At 41.3% G+C, this 20,982-nt stretch overlaps 2 protein-coding genes across 3 annotated transcripts in view; one reads left to right on the forward strand and one right to left on the reverse strand.

The window, feature by feature from the left end:
* The window catches only part of med29 (mediator complex subunit 29), an 86,328-nt gene extending 65,740 nt beyond the window's left edge, over positions 1-20,588 (forward strand). Inside the window, exons 2-5 of one of the 2 annotated variants that reach the window (XM_050059474.1) lie at positions 18,552-18,687; positions 18,861-18,919; positions 19,009-19,093; positions 20,092-20,588. In XM_050059474.1, the coding sequence (XP_049915431.1) occupies positions 18,559-18,687; positions 18,861-18,919; positions 19,009-19,093; positions 20,092-20,319 (501 nt within the window). In that variant the 5' untranslated portion in view covers positions 18,552-18,558 and the 3' untranslated portion in view covers positions 20,320-20,588. Of the gene's footprint in view, positions 1-18,495; positions 18,688-18,860; positions 18,920-19,008; positions 19,094-20,091 lie in introns of those variants that run through there. The other variant, XM_050059466.1, reaches the window with a different exon arrangement.
* Positions 2,227-17,204, reverse strand: LOC126399409 (serine/threonine-protein phosphatase 2A 65 kDa regulatory subunit A beta isoform). The gene is made up of 15 exons (XM_050059334.1): positions 17,048-17,204; positions 16,244-16,334; positions 15,927-16,027; positions 15,201-15,433; positions 14,852-14,999; positions 14,575-14,730; positions 12,220-12,334; positions 12,009-12,079; positions 10,179-10,313; positions 7,300-7,473; positions 7,066-7,126; positions 4,770-4,924; positions 4,449-4,591; positions 4,231-4,322; positions 2,227-3,927 (listed from the first exon to the last, which is right to left on the reverse strand). Exons 1-15 carry the CDS (start codon positions 17,123-17,125, stop codon positions 3,911-3,913), a joined length of 1,770 nt encoding a protein of 589 aa, XP_049915291.1. The 5' UTR covers positions 17,126-17,204; the 3' UTR covers positions 2,227-3,910.
* Positions 20,589-20,982: the final 394 nt, after the last annotated feature.

Here is a 20,982-nt window from a genome sequence, read left to right on the forward strand (position 1 = left end):
GTCATTTGTCACCCCAAGAGCATCTGACCTCACTGAGTATGTGTGTGTGTGTGTGCTGTGCAGTGTGGGGGCTTTGCTTGACTCCTTTCATTATAAATGACACAGTCCTGGGAGGCAGCTGCATTGACGTCAGGGCTCTCAGCGCTGTCAAGGGCTCTGGCTGCTGAAAATCCCCCCAAATAACAGGATCTAAATAGAAAGAAATAGGTTGCTGCTGTTTCATTACTGCCTCACGAACTCCAGTGGATTTAGGGGGGTGGATTAGCCCTCGCCCTCAAGTAATCGTGTTTTAATGAAGATTTTCAGTCGTAGGAAAAATTGCGGTTCAAAGCTTTGGCGTGTTCCTCCTGCGTCTAGATCACCAGCTTAAAAAAAACACACTCTTCGTGGTAGTATGGTGAGGAAAAGTCAAAAGTCTCAAAGGTTCCATTGACCATCAATCCTCCTACTTCGCATATCACAATAGCTCTCAAGGTGGTCTCGCTGTAGAGTAATGTGCTGACATACAGCAGCTGCACCGGCCTGTGCATTACAGTATATGTGCATAACGTGCTCTGGTGATGAGGTATATACAGTCAAAGGGCCGGGTGGAGGATTGGGAGGGCGCATGGCTCCGAGGAGGGCTGATGGGAGATTTGAGGAGATTAAAAAAGGAAGGTTGAGATTCTCATAAAGATCTCTGCCATGTGATTTATTGCCCTAATCCTCCCTGTTGATTGCTCATTTGGAATTAACAGAACACGTTGCAAAATACAAACTACAGCTCAGTTTGCTGCATTAATGTTGCTTTCAGGCCCTGGAAACTTTCATGTGTTCCAACTATAGATGCTTGAGAGTATTCTGTCAGCCCAGCCCTTGATTCTTGTTTTGCAGTGCTGCTCTCCCCAGCAGTAGTCAGGGTGAGGCCAGGTGTCAGCTGCAGATCCTGCCCTGCTCCATGTGGTTCCCTGTGGCCAAAACAGCCTGGAGGACCCACGCTTTCATCTCCACAGCAGCCGCCTACCAGGTCAGAGCTGACCAAATACAAGACCAGGAACATGGGAAATTAATCCCACATTTTCCTGAGTCGTTTACAGGCTGAGAAGCAACACTTCATGCTTAAAAGGATATTGTTACAAAGCAGGGAAGAGTTTTTAAAATTCTTGGACTTCAGGTTTTTCACATCACAAAGTCACAGAGGATATAATTAGATCCTTTCTGATAGTCAACAGCTTTACTTGATGGTCCAGTGAGACCCAAATCAAGCTTTTCTTGCATTGCAAAACACTGTGTTTGCTGAAAGCACATCACCAGAAACACATCATCCCCCATCGTGAAGCCTGGGGGTGGCATCATCCTGCTTTGGGGACGCTTCTCGACAGCAGTCCCTGGAAGGCTTGTGAAGATTGAGGAGAAAATTAATGCAGTAAAAGACAGAGAACTCCTCGAGGAAAAACCTGCTGCAGTCTGCAAGAGAACTGTGACTGGGGAGATTTATTTCCCCTGCAAGAAAAGGAGACCAAAATATAAAGCCAAAGCTACGGGAGCGGCTTCAAGACAGAAATGTTGAGTCCTAGAGTGGCTGAGTCCAGACCTCAAGACTGTCCAGGACTTTTGGCAGGACTAGTATACTTGTGGTTGCCATGTAGCTTAACAATGGTTGGGCAGTTTTGGGGGAAAAAATGGATTCAATACATTTTCTCCGAAATGCTCTTACTCTTTAAATGAGTCTAAGTGCTTGACACCACACATCAACTGACTGGCATGTTCTCCCTGATCTGTGTGGGTTTTCTCCAGGTACTCCGGCTTCCCCCCACAATCCAAAGACATGCAGGTTAATTGGTGACTCTGAATTGCCCGTAGGCGTGAATGTGAGCGTGAATGGTTGTCTGTCTCTATGCGTCAGCCCTGTGATAGTCTGGTGACCCATCGAGGGTGTACCCCGCCTCTTGCCCAATGTCAGCTGGGATAGACTCCAGCCCCCCCGCGACCTGAGAGGATCAGCGGTTACAGAAAATGAATGAATGACGTTGAGGCATCTTGTTGTGCTGATCATCAAACATCCAGAGTCAGTGATTTAATGAGAATATTTTTATAGCCATTGTACAGCTCACTTCATTAAATATTCCAATAAAGTGGTTGTTTTGATGATCATTACCCGCTGCTTGTCCATCACGGAGCAAATGAGCAATTACAGTGACAAGAAGCCTTTATGTGCTCGAGCAGTATAAAAGCAGGCTACACCGGTTCCTTTGTGTTACTTTATTCAGATCAAGATACAGTAGTACAGCATCCCAATTGTGGAGAGAATTCAAAATAAAAATAAAAGCACAGTCTTCGTAATACAGGACAATCGACAATCAAGGTTTATTCAAGAAAAAAATGAGGAGGGGTGGGGAGGAGAAGGGAACAGCGGGAGTAGTTCAGGGAAAGACAAAAGTTTCTTTTATCAACACAGACGATACATTTATTCAACCCGCCCATAACCACCCCAGCTCCCACCCCATAATAAAACATTATGCAGCCTTACGTACACATGCTCCATGTCCCCCATCCCACTTTCTTTGAAAGCATGCACTTGTTCTCCATCGTGTAGAGATTTGCAAGCAGGAATCGCTGGATGGCTCTTTACATTCTCTGACCTTATGCTTTTAAATCTCATGTATAGTGGAGGACTTAGCATGGATTTGAAGGAAAACTGGGTGGCTTTAGGACACAAGGAGTGCCATGGTTTTGTTAATCCCCATGGCCCTGATAGCTGTAGTCAATTTAGTTTTACCATCCCCTCAACGTCTAAGGAATAAAGTGTCCCTCGCAGAAAAAGAACAATGTTGTCTCTTTACAGAGCAGGAGGTGAAAACTGTTTACCCAGGCATACTAAAAGAAAACACCGCTGCTTATCAGTCATTGGCACAAAGATTAAGAGCAATGCTGAGAATATATTGCAGAAAATTACAACTGACTGCTACTTCCCACCCTAGCACATCAACAAACTCGCTGAGGATTTGGGGGAGGGATAATTATGAGCAACACTTTACGACCGAGCTGGTCCCTATTACAGTGGGCCGAGGTAAATCATTCGTTGACCAATTCAATCTGTGTTGCCGCAGAGAACAAACAGTGCACAAGGGCATGGTAGTCTGGTAGACAAGAGTTGGGAAAGGACACTATTTAAGACTGATTACCCTAGTATGTGCGATCATTAATTGCTCATCAGATTACATGCAGTTATGGACACCCATTATTTCTTTGTCAGAGCGTTATACAGAACAATCCTGTGAAGCATTTAAGAGACACAACAGGTTTGGTCTGGTGGAGGAAAAAAACGGACCTGCAAAGACTTTTCAATCACTTCTCTGGAGAGCCACAGCAGTGTCTCAGGGAAAAGAGGGCAATCAAAGGGCTGATTTGGGAGGAAGCTCAGCAAATAAACAGCTTGCTGCACCATCTGCTGCTCAAAGTTTGCGTCTAGCGTTGGGAGAAAAGCGCAGCAGCACGGAGAGCTAGCACAGCCCTAGGTGCTAGGTAGCGAACACAGACATGTGGTAAGCTGCAACGACTGTGACTACAGTACAACAGTGGCCGAGGATGTAGAAGGGAGGAATGTGAGAGGGGTTCTGGTTAGCAATGCCTAGCTAGTACAGCAGCACATAAGTCAACATGCACCACTCAATGCAATTTTTTTAACACTTTGCCTTTGTTAAAGCACCCATTTACAGCGAAGAGGAAGGTTAACGAAGAAGCCTGTGCTATGCCTGGACATGTTCTACTATTGGACAGTAAACAAAAGGAAGAAAGAAAAAGGATAAAACAATTGTTAACAGCTTTCTCTATACATTTACCAGTTGTTCCTGAACATCAATAAATATCTTGTAAAAGTGTTTGCGTTGTTGTCTTGGGTGGTTGTCTGAGTTTAGCCATGTTGGGTTGGTTACGCTAGGGCCAGAACTGTGTAGAGAGGAGAAAAGGAGAGGAATTATTTCTACCTTTGGTTTCAAACCATGACAAATACGATGTCTAGTGTTACACCATTAATCAAAATATGGAAAATACCATATCCAAATTACAGGAGCTGCAGGTCTTGTCAAAGGTAAGGTGAAAATTATACAAATATTACCATTCCCACTAAAATGGCGCCTCATATTGTCATATCTTTCAAAAATAACCACATTTTGATTGCTTTTACATATCCCGCAGCCTGATTCATGTCATTCAAAGTCTACAAAGATTAAGACAGACAAAAACGCTTACCACTGATAGCCTCCTGGGCAAAGTACTTGACATCCATGTCTGTGTCTGTGGCCAGCTTCTCCAGCACTGGCTTAACTTCTGTTTGAAGGGCACTTGAGGACAAAGATGATGAGAGTTATTAGACAGACTGTCAATGTTGGTTCTTGATTTTAGTGTGATGGCACATTTCTGTCACTGTGAAGAGAAAACATCTGATGCTAAAGATGAAAGGGACATACTTGCTGTCAAGGACGGGGCCGATTTTCTGAAGGGATTTGGCCACATTGAAGCGTACGTTGGCCACCTGGTCATTGGACATCTTGAGGACCACTGGTAGCATCTGCTTGGTGGTGATGTCCTGGCCACATGCCTCTGACAGAGCCTGACACAAACAATACAGGTGGTCAACAGCGATGACAATGAACAGCATTTACAGATGATGGACTAATAGCTTTTTAAAAAGGAACATATACTTTATCAGTGTCTAAAAACTACATGTCACATTACTGGGACATTAAATCCTTCAAAATAACTAATGGGAGATGATGGCATTGACTCACGTTGATGCAGAATAGAGTAGTCATCCTGTGGAGGTAATTGGGGTCGTTGGCCATGCCCAGCACTTTGGGCACAATGGTGTTCTGAGCCCACTCAGCTCCAAACTTCTCCACCAGCTTCATTAGGTTACAGGTGGCTGCCTCACGGATGGCGTACACTAGAAAATTACAGTGACAACATTCTGTGTGAAAGGTGTGCTCGAGTTTTGTCCACTGCTGGGTCTCTGCGGTGAACGGATCACATGGCTTAGGTCCTGTCTTTCTGACTGCATCTGGATGTTGCTTAATGTCCCCCCGAATCATATTCTTGTCTACAACTTTGTCATCTTGACTCAAGTTATGCAGATTGTATTCTTATGATAAAAATGTCTTTCAAGAGCCCTTTTTATAGAGGGTGCATGATATGGCCACTACAAAGTCTGTTCATGACCCCAGCTTTCCTTTCATAGAACCAGCGGGATAATGCTGCCCCAGTGTGTGATTTTATTGTTATCTCAGTTGGCGGACATTTTCGGTTATTGTTCTTCTTCTTTGAGTTAGCTGCTAACTGCTACTACCTGCTTTTTATATCTCCCAGCAGTGGGTCTCATACATACATCACTGTCACAGTATCACACCCATCACGCCGGCTATCTCTTTAATGCAGACGGTGATTTGGCACCGTAACTACCTCAGCTGCTGGCGCTGAGTTGAAACAACTGTCCTTCCATTTCATGACCAAACCTTATATTAAGAACAAGGCAAAATAATGGCATGACATTCCACTTTGAACAGGCAACATGAAAGGGGCTAAAGTCTATACAGACTCAACTCAGTATACTGACTTCATACACTGAGAAATCAGTTCCATTAAAACGCCAGAAATCATTCCATGCATGTCATGTGAAACGTCAAAACGATTTCTTAATAATAGAGTCAGAGAGGGAAGGATTCTGGGCTGATTTCTGTAGTCCTGTCTTTCTTTGAAGGGCTTACATAAGGGTGGCACAGCCCTAACCCCAGCCACAGCCGGACACACGAACACATGAACACACACACACGGAAACTCACACCAGCTGCATTCCAATGATGTAACCCAGTTGGCCCTTTGTCCTCAATAGCGAGCGTGTGTGTCTCTCTCTCTCTAATTGGAAAACTTGATGTGAAGGGAACACTATATACTCTGAGTGAAACATTTATGCAAAAGACAGTGTTCTAGGTTATAAAATAGAGCAGGGTGTGTTGTGTAGCTCTATGGGCACACAGCTCTTCCAGGAATTAAATGTGGATGATCGTCTCTCAGAACGAGTTTAACTGTCAGGTAGAGAGAACAGCCAAGGGCAACCCAGCTCAGATATAAGCTCACCCACAGTGACCCGACTGTGATTTCTAACTCTGTTAAGTACAGTATAAATCCACAGCATGAGTTGCAGGTTGTGGCCAGCGAGAACAAGGTTAAACTAAATGGGTTAAGTAATGCATAGAGAATGTATGATAAGGCACAACAGAGTAGCTTAACTGTCCCACGGTGGCACAAAGTCAGACAAAAATCCTGATAACAACTGATCAAAACCATTGTACTACAGGATGTAGCCGTCTTTCACAATGGCCTTTACATACTAACAGCTATCATATACTATACATGGCGGCAGGAAGAAGAGGGTTTCTTATTCACAGCCTTCTATTTGGCATATACATGAAAGCAGAGAGCTGCAAATTGCCTCATCTTACACCTCCCTTAGCTCCCAATTTTCTCACTTTCACTAATAATACAGTATCACTTGAGCCCTGCATGACTAGTCGAGCTCAAGAGCAGTGATGCTAAAGATATGGAAACTATAGACAGGATATATAGTCAAAGAAATCTGGGGTCAAATAAAACAGTATTCACTACTAATGCAACCCTGCCCTGGTGTTGCATGGAAAATAAGCATATGTATCAGGAGCTGTATGAGACCATTCAAAAAGGGATAGTGCACTGTAAAGAGTGTTACAGCCTGCTGCAGAGCGCCAAAGCAAATAAAATGATCACAAATGGAAAATGTGGGGATGGAGTTCCTTCCCAAGGAAGTTGATTTGTGATTTTTGTGGTTATTGTGAATACTTTCAGTGTAAAAACATTTTAACAAGGACAATATTTGGACTAGAATAAAAGAATATTGCCATAAAGCTGCTTACATAAGCATTCATGTTTAAGCAACCACTCGTAAAATACATCCGCTATGTCATGCAGCAACACAATACAATTTAATTTGTAAGTTTAACTTGTTAATGTCTGACAAAGCTCGCCGGAAATTTTTGACCTATAAGAGTGCCTTACCGTGGTCGATGAGCCAGGCCATACAAAGGGTGTTGAGTTTCTCATCAAAGAATTCCACTCCCTGAGAAAAGACAGTGTAATTAGCTTTCCTGGATGTTTACAGTCAAAGCCTGATAAAGTTTGTTTGTCTGCACACTGCAAATATTTCTAGTTCTACACGTGGTCCTAATTAAAGAGACCTTTAAAACATATTCTATATGGGTTTCAGCTGTGTTCCTAGACTCCATGACTCACCAGCTGTCCTGCCAACAGGGGCATGTACTCTATGATGGCGAGGCGGACCCTCCACTTTGCATCCTCTGCCAGCTCTACAATGGCCGGCAGCAGTGACTGGGAGAGCTGACGGATGCCAATCACCTCGTTCACACAGTCTAGGTTGGAGATGATGTTGAGACGCACCTCAGGGCACTGTGACAGAAAAAGTTAAGATGATTAAGTAAAGCTTATGGCAGCATGCCTTCATCACTAGAGTCCTTAGATATCAGACAAATCATAAAGAGCAGATAAGACTGCATTACAAACGCCATTAAAATTACCACAGACAGTGGGTTTAAAAAGAAGGTCATTAGGAACTTAATGTACTTTCAACAGCCCTTACATTACAGGAGTTATTTAGGATATATATAGAAAATTAAGGCGGGTCACTAGCGTCTTGTGACGTCTAGCATCGACCAGACTGAATCACAACGTAGATTTCGGTGCCAGAATGTGTGCGCAGCAAATGTGCAGTCAAAGGGGAGCTCACATGTGTGACAGTGACGCATGACATGAGGCTTCTGCAACGGAAGCAGAGACTATTAAGTTAAATGAAGCGGTGCAATGTGTGCACAGTTTAGGCTATTTTTCAGTGATTAAATGCTACAACTCATAAAGACTCACGCCGGGGTTAGCCCTGAAGTTGGCAAGCAAAGTTAGCCTCCCAATGGAACTAGGCCAGGGTCACCTAAGGTGGACTGTTAAAGTGTCCAAAACAGATAATGCGGAAAGGTCTGGCTGTTGAGTCTCTCCTGAGTTAAATAGACAATTATTGATTCCAACTCAATTATCAGTATTTTGCTGTTATTAGCACTGCAACTCTTATTTAGACTTAACCCATTGCACTTGGGTTGGGGTTTATTTCTTACAGGAATTCGTTTCCTGAATCTGTTTATAGTGTTTTGTATTCATTCATATTTACATTTTTTAAGGACACGACAAACTCTTAAAGGTGTTGTATATAATCTGGTGAAAGATAATTGATTGTTGAGTCTTATACTCAGGTTGGCGAATACAGATGCTTTGTGTTGGTGGTTAGGCCCGTCTAAACACCCAAAGCATCTGTATTTGATGACCTGGGAATGAAACTCAACAATTAACTACTTTTTTCTAGATTTGCATACAGCACCTTTAAGAGTTAGTATATTGTTCAATTTCAAGTTCTTTAATGTCCCTGACCGTTGTTTTGTGGTTTTCTTTTTTTCTTTTAGGGCATCAGTTCAGGAAGTGCACCAGTATTGTTTCGAAACAATTGTTTTAGAGCTGATATCAGTTAAAAATTAAAACAATAACCAACCCTATTGTGGTCTGCTGTACACCTGTGTTGACTGTCTTGTATAGGAGTGATTTGCTGTTAGCACTGATATCTTAATGACGTAGAAAGCTCTACAGACATCGTTTGATGATGAGCCACATTTTTGATATTTCTGAACTGGGTAGACAAATTGTATTTATCTGATGAACCTACATTAAAAATAATAATAATAAATCAAACTTGAAACAGTTTACACATTATATTGAACAACCATTTTTACTCTTAAGTGCAATTTTCTTGGCTCCGGTCAAGCCACTTTGGTCACTGTAAACAAAACAGACTTCCAAGTTGTTGTCTAGAATCATGTAGCCCAAGATTATGTCCAAGAGCCTTAAATGGATCTGCTTTAGTTCAAAGTTTGACAGGATATTAACAACTAGAACAGCTAAACAGAACTCTTCATCCACATATTCCAAAAAAACCCCCAAAAAAACAAAACAGAAGCCCTACACTGCACAATGATTTGACACTCTCAGTCAGGCCTGTTAACTAAGTGGGAACATAGAAGTAGCCAAATAAGGCATGGTGACTATTTGAAATAATTCAGCTTTTAAATGAATGGCATGTCTGCAGAACACTCTCCATCGTGCTCCCTTTAAACTGTCCTCACATAGATGCACCTTGAATTATCGAAAATTTGCAAGTCAAAGCTGTCAGTTTAGACGGAAATCTAATTAGACAGTCTTGAGTCTTGCGTTTGTGCTGTGAGGAAATGGGGCCATCTTTAAATAGGACTAAGAAAAGCAGCGACAGAACTGACAGCCTCGGGCCGTCCAAAACATCTATATACATTTGTGTCTAACCTGCCAAACTCATGTCTAATCTCAACGTGCATATTAATGTCATGGAAATGTATTCATGGGACAAGATGTGACTGGGCTCTTGTTGTTCTAGATGAACCCGTTATGTTAGGGGATGATGATTGTTCTTATACATTCCTCCTCTAAAACCTAGCCCTCTGTAACCTGACCCTAACCAGACATTTTTGTTACTGTAAAAACCCATAAAGGGTCTAACACAGAGTCACAAAAATACCTGAAATGCAAGGCAAATGAAACTGGCCACATCCTGTCATCAATCTATGTGCTATATGTCTAAATAGAACCGTTGCCTTGCTAAACCTACTTAATACCTGCACTCTCTACTAGTGCTCTTTACTAATCGACATACAATAAAAAGGCATCTGGCAATAACTGATCTAGTTGCACTGTATCCAGCTTTTCATTCTGCTTCCCTCTAGACACAGCAATTCAGTCTTCTAATTGTGAGGTCTTAGTCTGGCTGCCAACTGCATGAATCATCCTCCTACCTAACCAGGTGGTAGCTAGGTACATCTGATGGCTGCGACTAAGTGGCTTAACCCTGTCTCAGACGTGCTGATCACTGAAGGCCAAAGAAGTTGGTCAAACTCAGACGCCTCACAGGAAGCTTTTGTTGTGAATGTTACCAAACTAAGCGCTGCCTTGAGAACTATCTAAAGCCAACTATGCAAAATATAAAAGAGAAATTGAGGCCCACGATTACAAGTCTGCATCTCCTTTACCTCGTCCTTGAGCTGAGCCAGGAAGAGAGGCAGTAAGTGCTCTATTGTGTTGTCCTTGCCCAGGATGGTCGAAAGGCCCATTATGACAGAGGCCAGGGCTGACTTCACATGCTGGTTGGTGTCTGAAACAAGTTCCTGGTCAGAGACGGGACACACAGGAGACAGAGAGATCAGCACAAACAAATAGTTAAGACAGAAAGTACGTAAATAAACATCAAAACTACTGCTATGGGTCATATTCACAACACAATAGAGAGAGGGAGGCTATAATCGACTTGTGTTTAAATACGCAGCAAAGTGGACGTAATACCAGTGCAGACAACAAACAGTCATTGCAGTTAACTACTGTGGGTGGAATACTTTCAAATGATGTAGACAGAAACAGAAATGGCATAATATAATTAGGGGACACAGAAATTGCCTATTATCCTGTCATGCTCACTGATTAAATGGACTGCATTTATACAGAATATTACATCAAACCACTGACCTACAATTGGCAGATGACAGCTCTGATTCCGGAGCCAGAGCTGCCTCATGATTATATTAAACATATCTGATCAAACCAATATCACATAGCAGCTTTTTAGTACTAAGAATTATGTAACTTTTTACAGCTTTCTAAGGTTGTGTGTCAGATTGTTGCTGCCTGTATAGTTTTGTTCCACTGTTGATATATTGACAGGAAAAACAGAATGAGTCACAGATCTGTACCTTTACTTATAATAGTCTACAGATCCTGGAATTTCACTGCAGTAATCGTTATTGCGATTAAAAAAAATCAGCTGGCAATGATATAAGATTTTTTAATCAGTAGCGCTATGACTGAACTTATTGTTGAACATAAAACAACAGTGCCACCTGCTGTTCAAAATCTTACCAACACTGGTACACAGACACACTGTATAACCCACTGTCTTTTGCAGCAGTCCCACATGAAATACCCTCTTAACAGCCATTTATGCTTAGGGTACGTTAGTGGGCATCTTTGGATACCTAAATGTCTTTCTAAAGGTTGTGGTCATAACATCTCTCCATTTTTATTGTGTGTATATAAACACTGTCTACTTGAATGGGTTTTATGGTTTGCTCTGATCAAGAGCATCAAAGCAAACATGGGTAATAAAGCTAGAGCAGTTGTATTATTTCTACATCTGAAAATTCACCAACATGCAAATCATCATTTCAGCCAGCGTAAATATTTTACTCATTGCCTGCTGAGATCTGGGGAGCTAAAGTTTAGTAGGGCATATTACATAAAGCCTGTAAACAAAACTTGTTTACCACCATTGGGAGAGAAAATTGAAAAAATTTGAACATAAATCAATACTGTGTGCTGTATACGTGCATTGCTTTTTACAGAGAGGCTTTCTAGCTAAACCTACTGTACTTATAGTAATGAGCACATCACTTTTCTATGCAACGGACAGTTGTGTCAAAACATTTTGAGTGTACACACTTAGAGATTTATATCTGTATGAGCCGATGGTGTAATGTTGTTAAACACTGGATTTGCTTGCCCTGTTGGACTCATCATACTTGAGATATCAGCATTTCAGTTGGTAAATAAAATATTATCGACATCAAAAGGAATACTGGACAACATTATGAAAATAAGATCTCAGTTGTATAACAACCCAGTTCTCATTAAGGCGGACATCACACCACCACGTCTGCATAAACGCTTTGGGGAAGACTATAAAAAGATATGCCTCTAGTCCTTTTCCATGCTCAATAACGCATAGCAACTCAAAGTGTTTCTTGTTCAAGTGAGAAGTAAAGCACCGGAGAAATGTCACAATGTGGCAGACTGGAAAGTTTATTTTTTACCTTGACACAGGGCAGAATGTGAGTCATGATGATTTGCTCACGGTTGTCCTCTGGGAGGTTCTCACAGAATTCTAAGAAAAGAAAAACACCATGAATAAAATACAAAACAGACTGGACAAGCAGCTGAAACAAGTTGTTTAATTCACCCCGTGCAATTCACCTTTTCAGCAAGTCACCCGCTCATTTACTTTACGTGTCCTCGTGTACTGACCTTTGACTTTGTTGGCCGCAGCAGCACGGACCTCAGCTTCACAGTCCTTCAGAAGATTCTGGAAGGCTGGGACCAGATCGTTCTTGGTGATCTCTGGTCCCACTGCTTTCTGGAGCTACATTCAGAAAAAAAGATCAGCATCAGTCTCAATATCCAAATAAGCATGTGGGGAAAGTATTAATACACAAAACATGGGTTAGTTTTAATGGAGAGTTGAGAATAAAAGGGGGCACTAAAGGGTATATAACAGGTGACAGAACAACTATGATGGCCTAAGTAATGTGTTATTCTTTTACCAATCATTTTTAATGTTCCAAGTTCAGGTTATCATTTATATTTATCTTATATATATCTGCTATTAACCCATTTTCTCTCTCACATGCCAAAGTCCTGAATGCATTACAACAGCCTTGTTATCCAGTCTGAGTCAGAGAAACCCAGTTAGGGATGCTCTACTCCAACTTTAAATAGGTTACTGTGTCACATAAAGATCTTGCAGCGTTTTTTTGGGGGGTTTTTTTGGTGAAAGTCGGCAGTCTCATGAATATATATTGGTGCCAATATAAAGCCTTGAAGTAGCAGGTCCTTTTAAAAACTAAATGCACTGATAGAAAAGGTTCAACATGTCCACATGAACGTTTAATCACAAAGTGAAAAGTAATGTTTCTGAGCCATTTTCTTCATACAAGGCACATCTAGAATGCTTGAGGGGAAGGTGTGGCTGCATGGACATTTGTACATTTTTAAACATTATCCTATGCCTGAACATACATTAAAATGAAAACTTAAAAAATTTCTGACTCCTCTACTGAATGATGGTGATTTACTGTATACACAATATTCATTTCCTTTGATTTGTATTTTAAATATCCTATGAACGGATTTGTGAATGTGCAAAAAGTTCAGATTTGTCAAAACATGCATCAAAAATTAAAGCTACCAATAGATATGCCCTTCCACATTCATGTACTAAACATTCTGCTAAAATTTAGAAAAACAAGTGTATAGACTCATACAGAAGCAATCCTCTCACGCATCACCTATCACCCACTAAAAATGTGTGGCTGTGTATTTTTCTGCACTCTGCCTGTATTTTCTTCGTATTGTCTGTGCTCTGTAGATTTATGGGTATGTACCCCCACAGCGCTCAGGTGTGGTTGGGGCAAATATAGTGACCAGCTGCCAGACTGTGAGCAGCATGCATCCAAGACACACATCACCAAAAATAATGCATGTATAGTGAGGCAAAACACCTGACGAGAGTGGCTTTGGGGTTGGCTTTTACATTTACTGGTGCATGTGAACTAACAATCCTGCGTAGTATACCTTTAACAAAACTGACCAACACCTTTTGATAAAAGGTATAAAATTGTTAGCAATTCCTTCTTAGGAGGACGATAATAAACCAGTGAATGCATGTTATCTCTATTTATAAGAGTTTACAATTTTAATTTCACACACCATTGCTCAACTATTGAATTACAGTACACATGGTTTATACCATATACATTCAAATGCCAGTTTTAGTTTCTCACACTCCTACTTGTGCACACCCTCCGTCTTTTTTGTTCGCTGAACTATTCAGCAATAGTCTTAATGAAAGGAACGTGCAATGAAAAACACAAAACATAAAAATAATAATATAAAAATAACATAAAATCTGCCTAGTTGCTGAAGCACCAATACTCTGGAAGTACTTGCAGCCTGACTCCAACACTATCAAAGAGTAAAAACATTGGGGAATAAAGCAGCAGAAGAAAGCATCCACTGTCGTTGAGCTTCAAAATGGGCAGTGCAATTCAAGAATTGTTCAGCTGTCTTTGCTGATAATGCAAACACCACATTTATGTGTTTTGTAGGATGCATTACACACAAACATGTAAACATTTGTAATGTAGTTTGCCCTTATCCTTGACAGAAAAATGTCCCCACACTTTTTTTGGGCCATTTTTGCCTTTATTGATAGGACAGCTAAAATAGACAGGAAAGATGGGGAAAGCGAGAGGGGGTGACATGCAGCAAAGGGCTACAGTTCAGAATCAAACCCAGGCAACTACAGAGGACTCAGCCTACATGGGGCAGACCCTCTACCAGGTGAGCTGTATGTCGCCTCATGTGCCACACTTTTAAACATAATTTCACCTGTGACTCAGAACATGTGTGCATCCTGTGAAAAAAAATAATTTTGGCCTCCAGCGTTGTTTCAATTAACAAATGTCAATACTGTTTGAGCTAAATGGTTCTTAGGAAATGGACAATTTGACAGCAACTCTACATATATGACATGATTCCCAATTGACATTTTTTGCTTCATTTAACCAGGATACCAGCAGGGCAAAAGAGTCGGCTGCTTACCTCAGAGAACTTGTCAGCCACCATGTAGCGGACCCTCCAGGATTTGTCTTCTGCAGCTTGGCGCAGGGTTGGCATAACCAGGGTCTCAAGGTCCTCCTGAGGCAGCAGAGTGGCAATGCTGACACAAGCCTCCACGGCAAGCAGCCGCACTGAGTCCTAGTGGAGAAAGGCAATGGAATCAGTTTGGCCATCCTTTGGTTTAACAGCCAGAGGGAAGCAAAGAACACAGAGTGAAAGAACAGTTTAATTTGAGAAAAAGGAGGAAGAGTGCTGATACCTGCTCATCAGAGGCCAGGGCAGTGAAGAGGGAAATAATGTCACTTTTAACATAATCCAACTCCAGTACTTTGGCAAACTCCCCAAGTTTGGATGCTGCAGCACGACGCACCATAGGAGTGTCATCTGAGCACAAGGTGCGGAAATGCCTAAAGACAACCACAAACAACAACAAACAAGTTTTAATCAGGGAAAACTGACCAACCAAACCTGGTTTAAAGACTCAAACAATCACCACGGGTATACATTTAATTACATGCCTAATGTCATGTCATAATATACACCACTGTCAAAAAAAATTGTATTTAGAGCACTCAAAAAAGTGCTTCTCTTTGTAAAAAGCAACTTACTGGCGGATCTCAGCCTTGACAGTGCTGGAGACACGGGGATAACAGACGCTGAAGAGGCCGCAGGCAGATGTGCGAGAAGTGAACCAGTCACCACTGGCCAGCCGCTTGACCAAAGGCTCAAAATGGACCTCCAGATCAACTGGAGAGTGCTCCTGAGAGATCTTTCGCAGGGACTCAACAGCTTTGTCTCTGACCACTGTCTCTTCCACTGTAGCTAGACTCTCCAGTGGAGGCTGTGAATCAAGAAAGAATAAGTTTAGATGGGGGTTAATGTTATTTAACTGCTCAAAAACACTAGAAATTATGAGAATGTGTAGGTAGTATTTTATACTTTAAATGAATGTTAAAGTAGAGGGGCATACACCAATATTTGTATTTAAACTATTCATTTCACTAAGCTATAATGTCAAATTCCTGAAATGTCCATAACGTAAAAATAATGCACCCCTTTGGTTATCTTCTAATAAACAAATCCTCTAAAAGGGAGCAGACATGAATGAAATCATCAGAAAAACCACACAGCTCACAGCTTGTGCTTCTGTGCTACTACTACTAAAACTGTATCTGAATTCTCATTATGTAACATAATCATTACTTACAATGGACATGGAAATATATAGAGCTGACAACATGGCCCTGTCAAATGATTTCTAAAGTTTACTCAAAAGCAGGGTAACATTTATCCATTAATGAGCATATGCTTAAATCAACTCTCCGGTGACTTACCAAGAGACAGTGCACGTACTCTGGCCCTCCCACCAACATAGTGAAATTGCCAAGCTGCTCAGCCAAGGCCAAAAGCACCTCATCTTCATCATAGATGGTGTCTAAGGGATTAGAGGAAGACTCATTAAAAACTTATGAACACACGTTTACAGGTCTAAAGCAATGAGTGACAGCTATTGCAACAGCCTAGAGTGGTTTAAATAACAACGCATTCAGCATTTCCCCATGTGACAACCTTGTGAAAAAACCACTGAGGTCATGACTGCTGTGTCAAACATCAGATAATTTTTACAGGCTAAAGGGATTCACTTTATTACCTGTGAGGAAGGGAAGGAGTTCAGTGCGAGTCCTCTCAACACCGAGGGCCAAAGCAATAGTGGACAGCTTCTTGATACTGTTCAGCCGTAACTGTAAACAAAATGGACATTCATTAGCAAAGCAGGCACATTTTAAGTGCAACGTTTTATAAAACAGTGTCAGTGTTTGACTGAACTCAGGTATAGCCTCGTTAAACCCTGTTAAATCAGGTTGGATTTACCGCAAAGTGCATCAATTACAATCTCGGCTACGGTCGTCGTCTTCGCATTACGTAGCTAGCGAGCTAACGTCAACCAGCGTTTCAAAACGATTCGCTAAACTAGCTGAATGAAAATGATAGCTTTACACACATTGACATGTCATAACCATGCTAACAACAGTGAGCTATACCCACTGAGGCCTTACACGCCCTAGTGTTGTGATTGCCAACTTTGGTCAATGAACGTCAGCTAGCATACTGCGATACGATGCTTTAACGCTAACGGCTAAACCAATGACCTGGTTAGCTTCTTACCCAGCTAACCTTTCTACGTTTACAACTAAGCTGGTGTGAACACTGACCGATCAAAAATAACATTAGCCGTTACTCCGTATTGATAATTAACGTCGTAAATCAAAACAGCAAGTCAGGTACATTGGCAAAGGAGGGTGCGCCCGGCAGAGCATTCCTGATAGGCCTTGGCCGGGAACGTTAGCTTACATATGTGCTAGTTAGCTAGCTGGCAATCGCAAACACGACTGATATTCGGCCTCATTTTACGGTACAATATCAATCACGATTAAAGTCAAAACAAATGTTTTACCTGGACATCCTCATTTCGCAGTTCATCAATGAGAACTGCGATAGGGTAGAGAGAGTCGTCTCCATCAGCTCCTGCCATTTTGGATACTGTTGTAGTTACCGAATGGCGCTGCTGTGCCGCACTACGGGGTTTCTGCCAGGGAAGAGCGGCTGCAGGGCCCTCCCACCTCCGCTATTGCGCCGCTGCTGCTGCCTTCAGGAAGCCACCTTAAAAACCGCCAAGGAGCAACTCTTCATATAAGACCACACAAAACAAGACAAACAACTTCAGAAAAACAAAATTACTTGAACAAACAAAACGTTTAGTGATACGAGAATATCTGAATTGTTATAAAGCAACTCAGTGGTCGCAGAGGTTAAATAATCAAACTATCTATTCAATGACAGAGTCCTGAAATTAAAATTATAGGCTACTTGAACGCATTTTATCGTTACACAATTTAAACGAGAAGCAGGCCCACACTGTGAAGAAAGACCTTACAAATAATTCAGCATAAACAAATGTATTTGAAAGTTTGACCCCACTTGTTCTATATAAATATACAGATATACTAATGTGCCCAAGTATTTAGAATTATTAGTCGATCAAATTCAAAAGTATGATTCCATGTAGTGTAAAGTGTATATAATGGATTGGACATAATTGCTCAGCTTTATTGCAATTATAATAGGCTACATATCTGTACATAGGCCTAGATTTGGGGGGTGGGGGTGGGGTAGGACATGTCCCCCTCAGTATTTAGAATCCAAGAGGTATTTTATGAAATTATTTTGATGAAATTAAAGACTTTTCCACCTTAAATTGATTACCTTAAATTGGTGCGAACAAAAATCACCAGAATGCTTGAAATTGGGTGCAACTTTTCCCGGGAGGACCCCACACCATTTCATAAATTTCCCCATCCAATGTTTAACCAAAAGCTACGCAGGCTTGGTAGTGTCTCCATTTTTGTTTGTTTGTTTATTTTTGTTCTTGGAAGGTTATTGTAAAAATGTAGTACGTTACAGATTAGGCCACTAGTTACCCTCTTAAAAATGTAACAAGTAATGTAACTATTTTAATCACTTCATCAAAATAATGTAACATTAGATTTGATTACTTTTTGATTACTTTTCAAAGAAATGTTTGAAACTGGACTATATAAACTTTTTATCTTTTTATACCAAAAAACAATATAATTAGGTGTAACCCCCTTGTAATCGCCAGTATTTTGATTAGTAACTCTAATTTAAATACATATTTTTCCTCAATAACTGTAATCTGATTACCCTTACATTTATTTTGTAACTTAATTGCATCTTACTTGTTACATGTAACTAGTTACTCCCCAACGCTGCATTTAGAAAATGTATAAATAGACAAAAAAAGAAACAATTTTCGTTTTGAAAGCCATGTAGTTTACTAAATGCTTTTATTTTGAAAAACGACGAACCGGATATTTTAGTGTTCTTCCGGCTTGTTCATTGTAGCCGGTCAAGATGGCGTCTCAACAGCAGCAGCCCGGCGGGCCGATGTCCCAGCCCGGATTACAACAGGCCACTTCATTACAACAACAGCAGCAGCAGCTGAGCCAACAGCAAGACTTTGATCCAGTTCATAGATTTAAAATGCTCATTCCTCAGCTGAAGGAGAGTCTGCAGGTAACTGTGAGGCACCGAGACAAAAACTGAAATCAAAAATGCCCAAAACATCTGATAACAAAAGCTAAAGTTGGTTTAACGAGTTCACTCTCGAAATACTGTCGTTTCTATAAAGGAATTATATATATACAGCAATGTATTTCAAACGTATCGCTTTATATTTCCACTTTCAGAATGTGATGAAGATTGCATCCCTGAATTTGTCCCACAACACCTCAATTGACAACGGCATGTAAGTTGACTGGATGTGACGTCACAATGATGGTCCTGGAGACAGATGTTTCTATATTTTGAACGTGTCTTTTGTTTCTCCTGGTTTAGCAAAAGCAGCGACACCTCTGTGCAGCGCTTTGACAAGAGCCTGGAGGAGTTTTATGCCCTTTGTGATCAGCTGGAGCTGTGTTTGGTGAGACCTCAACACAAAACACATACATAACCAACATACTGTTAAGTACTAGGACTGATATGTCCTGGGGTTCATGGTGTTAAGGAAGTTTCCTCACTTATTTCATACTTAAAGATTGTGTGCATTTCAGCTTAGTTAATGTATTGTTTACCTGTTTGGTGAATATTAAAAGAAACCCTGTTAAAGCCATGTACACTTACTGGCCACTTTATTAGGTACACCTTCCTAGTACCGGGTTTGCCCTCCTTTTGCCTTCAGAACTGCTTTAATTCTTGGTGTCATAGATTCAACAAGGTGCTGGAAACATTTGTCAGAGATTTTGGTCCATATTGATATGATAGCATCACACAGTTGTCGGCTGCACATCCATTATGGTGCTTTATTGGACTGAGATCTTGTGACTGTGGAGGCCATTGGAGTACAGTGAACTCATTGTCATGTTCAAGAAACCAGTTTGAGATGATTTGAGCTTTGTGACATGGTGCGTTATCCTGCTGGAAGTAGCCATCAGAAGATGGGTACACTGTGGTCATAAAGGGATGGACACGGTCAGCAACAATACTCAGGTAGGCTGTGGTGTTTAAACCATGCTCAGTTGGTACTAAGAAAATCTCCCTCATGTTGTTTCCGACAAATTCTGACCCTAATATCCGAATGTCACAGCAGAAATCAAGACTCATCAGACCAGGCAAGGTTTTTCCAATCTTCTATTGTCCAGTTTTGGTGAGCCTGTGTGAACTGTAGCCTCAGTTTCCTGTTGTTAGCTGACAGGAGTGGCACCTGGTGTGGTCTTCTGCTGCTGTAGCCCATCTGCTTCAAGGTTGGATGTATTGTTGGTTCAGAGATGGTCTTTTTAGGGCCATCTTCTGTAAACCCTAGAGATGGTTGTCTGTGAAACTATGTACAGTAGCCCAGGTGGTTGTCGATGTGTAATACATGCTACTATATCTACACTTAAAATACACCACACAAACTCACGCTTTGTCTCCTCTGTGCAGCGGCTGGCATATGAGTGCCTCTCCCAGAGCATCGACAGCGCCAAACATTCACCCAACCTGGTCCCTACAGCCACCAAGCCGGACACGGTGCAAACAGAGTCCATGTCTTACGCCCAGTACCTCGGCATGATCAAGTCTCAGATCTCCTGTGCCAAAGACATCCACAACGCTTTACTGGAGTGCTCCAAGAAGATCGCAGGGAAGGGACAGCCTCAGGGAATCATGTAGCTCTATCTACATCTGGTGACATTTTTGAGAAGGGGCTGTCCCATACTCAGATCTCAGATGTGGTCAAGAGGGTGATTAATTTCTCAAGATCCTGTATATCTTTTTTTGAATATAAGTTATGTTTCTTGTAAGCACTGTGTAAATATTCTGGACAGAAAGTCATGTTCTCAGATGACCAGCAGGTGGCGGCAGACTTGTAACTGCCAACTGGATATTCTCAATCCTTTTGTAGCGTATTTGTATTGAATATTAAAACTTTTCTACCAATACTGATGTTTTCTTATTATTCAAGATGCATAGAGGAAGATCTGTCAGTCAATAACCTCTTTAGCTGATGAGGAGGAAGTTATGTTAGAGCATGATTCATAAGAGCAAAAACCCATTAGTTGTGGATGCAGGTTCTGAAGTGACAATACAATATTAACTATCTGCTGCGGAATTGTGCAATCCCTTACAAAGATTCAGATTGCTTTTTTTCTCAATGAATGACCAGTATGCTCCCTCCTGCGTAAGTTTGAGTTAATGTACAACACCCTAAGACGAATGGCTCATCCTCCATGTTGCATAAACACGCAACAGAGACAAGAAACTGAGGACTCAACTTAGATTTGAATCCTTGCTCAGCTATAAATTGGTCCTTGGTCCCTTCCTATCTTTATGTTG

The sequence above is a fragment of the Epinephelus moara genome, chromosome 2 (assembly GCF_006386435.1).
Source record: "Epinephelus moara isolate mb chromosome 2, YSFRI_EMoa_1.0, whole genome shotgun sequence".
Classification (NCBI taxonomy): domain Eukaryota; kingdom Metazoa; phylum Chordata; class Actinopteri; order Perciformes; family Serranidae; genus Epinephelus; species Epinephelus moara.

What these genes read in the sequence shown, in the direction of transcription:
- LOC126399409 (XM_050059334.1), bottom strand. Translation starts at nt 17,125, where the DNA reads ATGGCAGGAGCTGATGGAGACGACTCTCTCTACCCTATCGCAGTTCTC. An exon ending in ACTCCTTCCCTTCCTCACAG is followed by an intron (nt 16,028 to 16,243) that starts GTAATAAAGTGA and finishes CTAATCCCTTAG; the next exon opens with ACACCATCTATGATGAAGAT. An exon ending in AGTACGTGCACTGTCTCTTG is followed by an intron (nt 15,434 to 15,926) that starts GTAAGTCACCGG and finishes CTTGATTCACAG; the next exon opens with CCTCCACTGGAGAGTCTAGC.